The sequence below is a fragment of the Pan troglodytes genome, chromosome X (genome assembly GCF_028858775.2).
Source record: "Pan troglodytes isolate AG18354 chromosome X, NHGRI_mPanTro3-v2.0_pri, whole genome shotgun sequence".
Taxonomy (NCBI): Eukaryota; Metazoa; Chordata; class Mammalia; order Primates; family Hominidae; genus Pan; species Pan troglodytes.
In genome coordinates, this window is record NC_072421.2 from 87,581,188 (window position 1) to 87,591,141 (window position 9,954).

The window sequence follows — 9,954 nt, forward strand, 5'->3', positions numbered from 1 at the left end:
AACAAATTAATTCTAAAGTTTATATGGAAAGGCAAAAGTGCCAGAATAGACAGCAAAAGACTGAAAAAGAAAAAAAATCAGAGAACTGATACTACACTACTTTAAGAAATATTATAATGATAAGAAACAAAGACAGTGTGGTACTGATTTAAAAAGTGAACAAATTGATCAATGAAACAGTATAGAAAGCCCAGAAATATACCTGAAAAACTATGGTCAACTGATCTTGGACAGTAAAAAGCAAAGACAATCCAATGGAGAAAGGATAACTTTTTCTACAAATGGTGTTGGAACAAGTAGACATTATATGCCAAAAAAATGTCTAGACACAGTCCTTAGACCTTTCACACATACACATGCACACACACCACTAAATGGATTATAGACCTAAATATGAAATAGAAAACTATAAAATGTTGTTTCAAAAATCATAAGAGAAACTCTAGGTAACCTTGTGTTTTGTGGTTACGATGACTTTTTAGATACAACACCAAAAATACTATCCATGGAAGAAAAAATTAAGTTGCACATCATTACAATAAAAAACTTCTACTCTGTGAAAGATACTGTTAAAAGAATGAAAAGACAAGTCTATAGACATTTTAAAAATATTTGCAAAGCACTTATGTGATTAAAAATAAAACTTATATTCGAATTATACAAAGAACTCTTAAAAATCAATAATAAAAAAACAAACAACCCAATTAAAAATAGGCAAAACATTTGAATAGGTGCCTCATCAAAAAATATAGAGATGGCAAATAATCATATGAAAAGATGTGCAGTTTCATATGTCATTAGGGAATAATAAAATAAACAATAATGAACTACTCTTAAATACCTATTAAGATAGCTAAAATCCAAAAGACTGACAATACCAAATGCTAGTCAGAATGGGGAGTAACATGAACTTTCATTTTTTGCTGATAGCAATGCATAATGTTGTAGGCACTTTGAAAGACAATTTGCCGGTATGTTACAAAGGTAAAAATTGTCTCATTATATGGTCCAGCAATTGCACACCTACGTATTTATCCAATTAAAATTTATGTCAACAGAAAAATCTGCATATAAAATCTTATAGCAGCTTTAAGTGTAATTGCCCTAAAACAGAAGTAACCAAGATAAATGGATGAACAATCATACATTCATACAACAGAATATTATTTAGTGATAAAAAGAAATAAGCAAGCAAGCCATGAAAAGATATAGAAAAACCTTGAATGCATGTTGTAGTGGAATATGAATAGGTAAAGCACAGAGGATTTTCAAGGCAGTGAAAGTGTTGTCTATGGCACTGTATTGCTAGATACATGGCATTATTCATTTACAAAACCCAAAACCCAAAGAACTATACAACGCAAAATGTGAGCCTTAACGTAAACTCTGGGCTTTAGTTAATATTAATGCATCAATATTACTTCATAAATTGTTGAAAATGTGCCACATTCATGCAAAGTGTTTATAATAGGGGGAAATGTGGATCTGGGGGTAGGGTATGAAGGAACTCTGAAGTAGCTGCTAATGTTTTTAATTTAAAACTTTTATAAAAAATAAAGTCTTTAAGAAATACAATATGTTGACTCTAATAAAATATTTTGAAACCACCTGTCCAGCAAATGCTAGTATTAGGATAGACTTTTTTTTTTAACACTCTAAACTCAACAGAAAAGAGCCAAAGAATCCAATTATAATAGGGCAAAAGGCATAAACAGACATTTTACTCAAGAGGATATCCACATGGCATATAGTAAATCAAATTGTATTCATCATTAGTCATTAGGGAAATGCAAATAACAACCATATTAAAATATCACAGCACACTTATCAGAGTGATTAAAAGTAGTGACAATACCAAATGGTGACAATGTGGAGAAAACAAAATACTAATACATTGCTTCAAGCAATGTAAGATGATAGAACCATTCCGAAAATTTTGGCAACTTTATGGAAAGGCAAACATGTGCCTTCTGTAAAACCGAGGAATTCTATACTTGAATATCTATCCCAGAATTTGTTTGATTTCATAAAAATTCCTTACATAAATGTTCATAACAGCTTTATTCGTAATATAAAAATTGTAAATAACCAAAATGCAATTCATTAGATGAATTGTTGTGCTGCAGTTAGCATACATATACTATGGAATATTTCTCAGCAATAAAAAGGACCTATCAAGACACTCAACAACTAGTATTACATTAAAGGTAATTATACTGAATGAAAAAAATGCCAATCTAAAACAGTTATATACTCAATTATTCCATCTATAAAATATTATGTAACATTCTTAAAATGACAAAATATTAAAAATGAAAACAGCTTAGCATGTGCCAGAAGTTAGGGAAGGATGAGGTGACTTGCTATAATGGCAGCAGGGGGGATCCTTTTAATGGATCTCTTCCATATTTTGATTATTGTGGTGGTCACAGAAATCTGAACATGTAATAAAACTGCATAAAATTAGGTAGACATAACACACAAAAATGAGTCAATGTCAATGAATCTTTTTTTTTTTTTTGAGATGGAGTCTGTCTCCCAGGCTGGAGGGCGGTGGTGTGATCTCGGCTCACAGCAAGCTCCGCCTCCCGGGTTCACGCCATTCTCCTGCCTCAGCCTCCCGAGTAGCTGGGACTACAGGCGCCCACCACCACGCCCGGCTAATTTTTTGTGTTTTTAGTAGAGACGGGGTTTCACCGTGTTAGCCAGGATGGTCTTGATCTCCCGACCTTGTGATTCGCCCTCCTTGGCCTCCCAAAGTGTTGGGATTACAGGCGTGAGCCACCACGTCCAGCCCATGTCAATGAATCTTATCAATGTCAATATCCTGGTTGTGTTATTGTTTCCAGTTATGCAAGGCGTAACTACTGGGGAATACTGGGTGAGGGCAGGCAGGATTTCTTTGTATTATTTCTTACAATGGCATATTCATCTACAATTAGCTCAAAATAAAAAGTTAAATAAAATTCACAATAGTCCATGCTATTATAAATCTCACTTTTGTTTCCAAATTGACTCATCTTTGAGTCAAAGTAAAATTCAATAGATAAATATTGATGCAATATGGCTAAGTTTGTGATTTCTCTCTACCTATATGTTCATGTTTTGTTTATGTAAAGTCATTAATTTTTAAAAAATTAGTTATCCTTCAGGTCTCAATAATCCCTATTCCACAATGGTAAAGTTACAACAAATGCACTTACTTAGAGCACAGAATCCTTTCACACCACTACCAAATTTGTCTTCATTCCGTTTGCTAGGCCAATGCTACAAGATAAGATAAACCCTGGCCCTATTTTCTCAGACTGCATGATAAGATGAATACTGTAATTTTGAATTGAACATAGAGTCAGTGGTACATTAGGAGCCTAGTAGAGGAATAGTATCAAGAAGTCAAAAATCTTTAATGTGAGACACTGGATAATGACTGGACTGGAGACAAATCATTTCTTTAAAAAAAACCCAGAATATAGACTATTAAAATAGAACACAAAAAATTTAAAATGTTTTAAGGAGAGATGGAAATAATCAGATGAAATGAGAAGCAAATAAGAGAAAAAAAGAATATATTTGTCACACAGGTGAAACAAAAGGTGAGGGAGGGGACAGAACAGGAATTCAGAACTGTGACTAAAATCTGTCTGCTTATATACCTAATTTTTCATATTTGCTCTGTTTTAATGAGAATTTTCCATAAAATAAAACTAACTTTTCAATATTCTGTTAACCAATTTCCTCTTCTTCTAACTATCACACTTCTTCAAAAGGAGAATACACCCTAGAAATCGTCTGCTGAACTAGAAAACAAGAAGACTGTTCAATAAGCCAGTCTGTCATCTTGCTCACTGAAGGAACAAGTATATGTATATACAATTTTTTGTTAGTAGTTTTTCAGGTTTCTCTGCCAATTAAAGTACACTAAAGATAGAGAAAATGCAATGAACTACATAGATTTGAAAATGCATGTTGATTTTGGGAAGTTATATAAAATTAGTTTTAAATTTTCTCAACTTTTCCAATATATGGGGGAAAAAAGTTTTGAAAGCCAACTAATTCCATGAGTTCTATGGAATGGAAACACTGATATAAATTTTGCCTTGAAAGAAATTAGATTTTCTGATTAATTGGTATAAGTTTTAAATAAGATATAACACCTTACACTTCTGTTACACTTAGTTTAAAAGATATGAGTACAATAATGTTGAGACATTATTCTTGGCACCACAATACAGTAAATAGTTTAAATGCCTAACCAAAATAGCTATTTTAGGAAGCTGGCATAACAACCTGTGAATGTCATGCCTTCCGAAATGGCAAAAGAAGATTTTTTCATTTCCTCTCCACAATCCCAAACAATGAGAAAACAATGAAAAGTTTAATAGAGTGAGTTACAAAGCACAACTATGCAAAAATAAAAGATGTATAGCACACTGGGTAAAAGTTATTTGCTGTCCCTAGGTAGTACATTTAATTTACAACTGATGTTCATAAAATAAAATGATAAATATTTTCCTTTTGTCATAAGTATCTACATATGTCTCGCTATGTTTTCAACTTTTTAATGTAACCTTTATAATATGACTATGATACTGGAAATTTAATGTTCATATATTATTAATTATGCTTTTCTACTATATTGACCTTTTTAATATTCTGCATGTTGGTCATTTATTCATCCCCAGATAATTGCTTCACCTGTAGGTAAAAGGTGATATTCAAAGCCAAAGGCAAAATACTATTATTTAAAAGTTCAACTCTTTATTCAGAGTATAATATCAATTATTAAAATATGCATACTGATGTATTTACTATTACAACATATATTTTTGTACTACATTTAAGTTTACTGTTTGTGTCTTGTAATATCTACACTTATTCAAAATCTTCAAATGAAAATAATATGTAGATTTTATTCATACTTGCCAAAAATTATATTAACTCTAGCCTTAGTTCAAACTTATATTAATGTATAATTTTAAACTACTGATTAAACTAAAAATTTACAGATATTTTCCTGCTTCTAAAAATATACTAGCAAAGATTGTCATAGTAGAAAAAAACAAAAAGAGCGTTTTCTTAATCTCAGCCATTAAATCAAATAACTACTGAGTCAAAGTGGGGTATATTTGATGGTAATCATGAGGCTTGGGTTTCAGTCCAGGTTTTACACCAAAATATTCTTCATGATTGGAAAAATTAGTTTCCATTACGGAGCCTTTTTTAAAAAATTTCATACGCACACAGATTCTCTCTAAAGTCACATTCAAATCAAAATTCTTTATGATGATATGAAAATAAGCAATGGAGATAAAATATTCTTTTGTTACAAATTTTAGTAAAATTGTGACGTATTATATTTAATAACTACTATTTTCCAAGATAGAACAATCCTAGCTTGATAAAGCATATTGAGTAGATATCTGTATATTTAAAGAATATCCAGAATTCCCTCTTTAAGAGTACCTATCAGAGCAATACTACTTCAGATAACTATAAACTATGGAGAAAATATTTAAAATATTCTTTAAATCTAACAACATTAGAGCACAACAAAAAGCAGATAAAACCATAAAGGAGTCGACAGCTTAATATAACAGTAAGTTTCTGATATTTTAAAGGCTTCTTATGAAAAAGAAGACAGGCTCCAGTTTATTTCATGTAAGTTACCTCCATTTACATGGAATTCCACAGTCTTGTCTGCACGACTATCCACATATGGTATCCACATGTGGTAGAGTTTAGGCTACCACAGCAACTGTAAATTGAAGAGGAAATGTTGGAGAAAAATTCCAGAGAAGACGAGTCCCAAAATTTATGTATAAATATTGCCCAAATTTCTAGCTGACCCAAGAAGTATGCAAAGTCAGGTCAGATGCCACACAGACCAGGTAAGGCTAAGACATATATATTTTTAATTTCAGCTGATTCTCCATGCAGGGCAGTCAACATTTAAAAAAAAATATACCCAGCCAAGTTAATTTCGGGCTGAAACTACAACAAATGAAAAAAAACTCAACTCCTTCCTATTTTAGTTTATTTCAGAAACAACAGTTTGGGAATGTGGGCCTGTTTCCTTTCTGGTAACATGGAAACTTATAATATACAAAGTAATAACTCATGACTATTGTTTGTTAAGATGCCTAACATAAATAATACCATACAGTATTATTAAGGAGTCAGAGTTGATGCTGGTGGTAATTGTCTTCAAAGTGAATCATAGTGTTCTTGAAAAAAGTCAAGCCTTATTTTTCAGCTATTAGAAATGAAAATTTCAGGCATTTACGTAAATTTGAAATTTACAAATTATTTTCATTTGACTTACCAGGTGATTTCCACATGCTGGAAATATCAAGAAATATTTGGCCGGCTGCGGTGGCTCACACCTGTAATCCCAGCACTTTGGGAGGCTGAGGTGGGTGGATCACTGGAGGTCAGGAGTCCGAGACCTGGCAAACATGGTGAAACCCTGTCTCTACTAAAAATACAAAAATTAGCTGGGTGTGGGGGTGCACGTCTGTAATCCCAGCTACTTGGGAGGCTGAGGCAGGAGAATCACTTGAACCTGGGAGGTTGAGGTTGCAGTGAGCCGAGATTGCGCCACTACTGCACTCCAGCCTGGGTGACAGAGCGAGACTTCATCTCAAAAAATAAAAAATTAAAAAAATTAAAAAATATATTTAAATAAACTGTCTGTGATGGCCAATATTTCTTGAATTCTATCTTATTCCACTTATTCCACATTACTAAAAGATCCCTGAATTTCTGACTGAAGTTTAAAGAGAAACATCACAACTAGATATCAGAGTCCAAGGAAGAGACACAAAGACCTCAGTGGTACTGACAGGCAATAGCAAAGTCATTCAAAAGACAAAGATTTTGGCTGGGTGCGGTGGCTCACACCTGTAATCCCAGCACTTTGGGAGGCCGAGGCCAAGGCGGGCAGATAATGAGGTCAGGAGATCGAGACCATCCTGGCTAATATGGTGAAACCCACCTGTACAAAAAATACAAAAAATTAGCCGGGCGTGGTGGCAGATGCCTGTAATCTCAGCTACTCGGGAGGCTGAGGCAGGGGAATTGCTTGAACCTGGGAGATGGAGGTTGCAGTTAGCCGAGATGCCGCCATTGTGCCACTGCACTCCAGCCTGGGCGACAGAGCAAGACTCCATATCAAAAAACAAAAACAAAAAGACAAAGATTTTAAGGCCATAGAGAAGAAAAATTTAAGCAGCAAGGCATCAAAAGCAAAAGTCTAGTTCAAAATTATTATTAATATCTGCTTTGAACATGGAAGAATGGAAGAGGGGAGTCAAAGTACAGTAGTTACACTCTTTTATTGAGGTTAGTAGCTAATTAACAATTTGTTCCTGATATATCTAGATGAGCCAGTGAGACAATTATAAGTAATAACGGGAAGAACAATACCAGAGTAAAATCAAATAGGAAGAAAGTGATAGGCGTATTTACACTAATAGAAATAGAGTTCGTCAGTTAGTGGAAACTGGTGACAACAGCAGAGAAAACTCTGGAGAGCTATAAACTGCGTGAAATCAAGTGCATTGCAAGTTACAGAAAATACGCAAGAACAACGGGAAAAGAACTCCAGGAAGTGTAGGGGAGGGGCAGCGTGGAGAAGAAAGGATGTGACGTCACTGAGATAACCAGCTCGGCTGTTAGCAACTCTGTTAGCAACGCTGTTTGTCTTTCTCGGAAACAACAGGTGAGAATTCCCCTTACAGACCTGCCCATGCTTTTCTAAAGTGGCTCTCCCAAACCTACCTTTGTCCTAACTCAGTTGTCTGTGATTCTCAATATAGTAACGATAAGCCTCTTTGAATATGGAGGCCGCTGCGGACGGCCCGGCTGAGACCCAAAGCCCGGTGCAAAAAGACAGCCCGGCGAAGACCCAAAGCCCAGCCCAAGACACCTCAATCATGTCGAGAAATAACGCAGATACAGGCAGAGTTCTTGCCTTACCAGAGCACAAGAAGAAGCGCAAGGGAAACTTGCCAGCCGAGTCCGTTAAGATCCTCCGCGACTGGATGTATAAGCATCGGTTTAAGGCCTACCCTTCAGAAGAAGAGAAGCAAATGCTGTCAGAGAAGACCAATTTGTCTTTGTTGCAGATTTCTAACTGGTTTATCAATGCTCGCAGACGCATTCTCCCGGATATGCTTCAACAGCATAGAAACGACCCCATCATTGGCCACAAAACGGGCAAAGATGCCCATGCCACCCACCTGCAGAGCACCGAGGCGTCTGTGCCGGCCAAGTCAGGGCCCAGTGGTCCAGACAATGTACAAAGCCTGCCCCTGTGGCCCTTGCCAAAGGGCCAGATGTCAAGAGAGAAGCAACCAGATCCGGAGTCGGCCCCTAGCCAGAAGCTCACCGGAATAGCCCAGCCAAAGAAAAAGGTCAAGGTTTCTATCACATCCCCGTCTTCTCCAGAACTTGTGTCTCCAGAGGAGTACGCCGACTTCAGCAGCTTCCTGCTGCTAGTCGATGCAGCAGTACAAAGGGCTGCCGAGCTGGAGCTAGAGAAGAAGCAAGAGCCTAATCCATGATTGATGATGTTCCAAAAACCCAAGTAGTCAGTCCCTTATGTACTGTGGTAAACCTGTTTATGTTCACCCCAACTTATTTGTATGCTTATCTTTTATAGAGGCATCTTTCTTTCTAGTGGTTTTATGAGAACCAATCTTAATTATTGGGACTAAATTCTGTCAGATATTTCAGTGTTTCCAGGTGAAAGACACTAAGGTGCCATCATAATGAACACTGTAGCAAAGATTTCTTAACTCTCCTTCCCCCTGGATTTGAACTCTTTAGACCATCAGACTAATACATCTGAGATTAAACATCAAGCTGAGATTTCAGAGATAAATGTTTTTGGCTTTCTAGCCAACTTTCTTAATCCCAGGGTTGCTACATATAATAGGTCACCCCTCTTTCTCCCTCTCTCTCGGTAATCTTCTCTGTTCATTAGTATGAGTGATAGAAAAGAAAGCCTCTATAAAAATGGCTATAACATCCCTCATTTTATTGTTGGAGTTTTGTGAAGCTTTCAATTCTTATATTCCTTTTTGTACAGTTTATTGGCCAATTTTGAAGAAGTAGTTATTCTTTGCAGGGAGTTGACCATGAGAGCCAAAGTACGGTAAATTCATGAACATTTTTTTGCATAAAGGTGAACTCTTCTTGCTTTGAGCAGTGAAAAGTCTGCGTAAAGGTAAGAAAATTCCAAATGTTAATTTTCTCTTATTGGCTGTTGGTTAGATAGTTGGTTTTAGAGAATACTTTTTATGATTTTAATTATAAAAGTAAAAACATAAAAAATAGAAAAAAACTGACAAAAAAATTCCCTGGAAGAAACCAAAGGAAGATAATTTAAAAAGAAAGAAAATGAATCAATATATAACATGTCAGCAAAAAGTGAAGTAGATCCAGGTATTCTATTATTTTATCTTTTTAATACATTTATGTATTTTTCCTTTTAAAATTCTTGGTTTGGTAGGGAGTGGGGTAGGAATGTAAAAAGCTTCAGACTGGTCCCGCATGAAAATAATCCTATTGTCTTATAAAGGCAGCTTTTTCACAAGTACAGGCAGATTTTCACTAGGATACGAACAGAAAGATACTACCCCAGAGAGCTGTAATTTTACTTCTCTGCTTTTAGGGAGCTAAAACCTGAGGAATCTAGGGCTATAAATTGGACTCTAGCCTGATTCTGATTCTGCTCTAGTGTGAAATAGATCATGATTTGTCTGCTTCTAGGGCCATTTTTTATATTGTTATCTAATTATTGGCAATTTTAAATATAAGATGCCGTATCTTATTTAGGCATCTTAACAAACAATAGTCATGAGTTATTACTTTGCATATTATAAGTTTCCATGTTACCAGAAAGGAAACAGGCCCACATTCCCAAACTGTTGTTTCTGAAATAAACTAAAA

At 35.3% G+C, this 9,954-nt stretch overlaps 1 protein-coding gene across 2 annotated transcripts; it reads left to right on the plus strand.

Moving 5' to 3' along the window:
• The first annotated feature begins 7,627 nt into the window (after positions 1-7,627).
• TGIF2LX (TGFB induced factor homeobox 2 like X-linked) lies at positions 7,628-9,032 on the plus strand. 2 transcript variants are annotated; one of them, XM_009439305.4, is made up of 2 exons: positions 7,628-7,720; positions 7,818-9,032. In XM_009439305.4, the coding sequence occupies exon 2, from the start codon at positions 7,839-7,841 to the stop codon at positions 8,562-8,564; it is 726 nt and encodes a 241-aa protein (XP_009437580.2). In that variant the 5' UTR covers positions 7,628-7,720; positions 7,818-7,838; the 3' UTR covers positions 8,565-9,032.
• Positions 9,033-9,954: the final 922 nt, after the last annotated feature.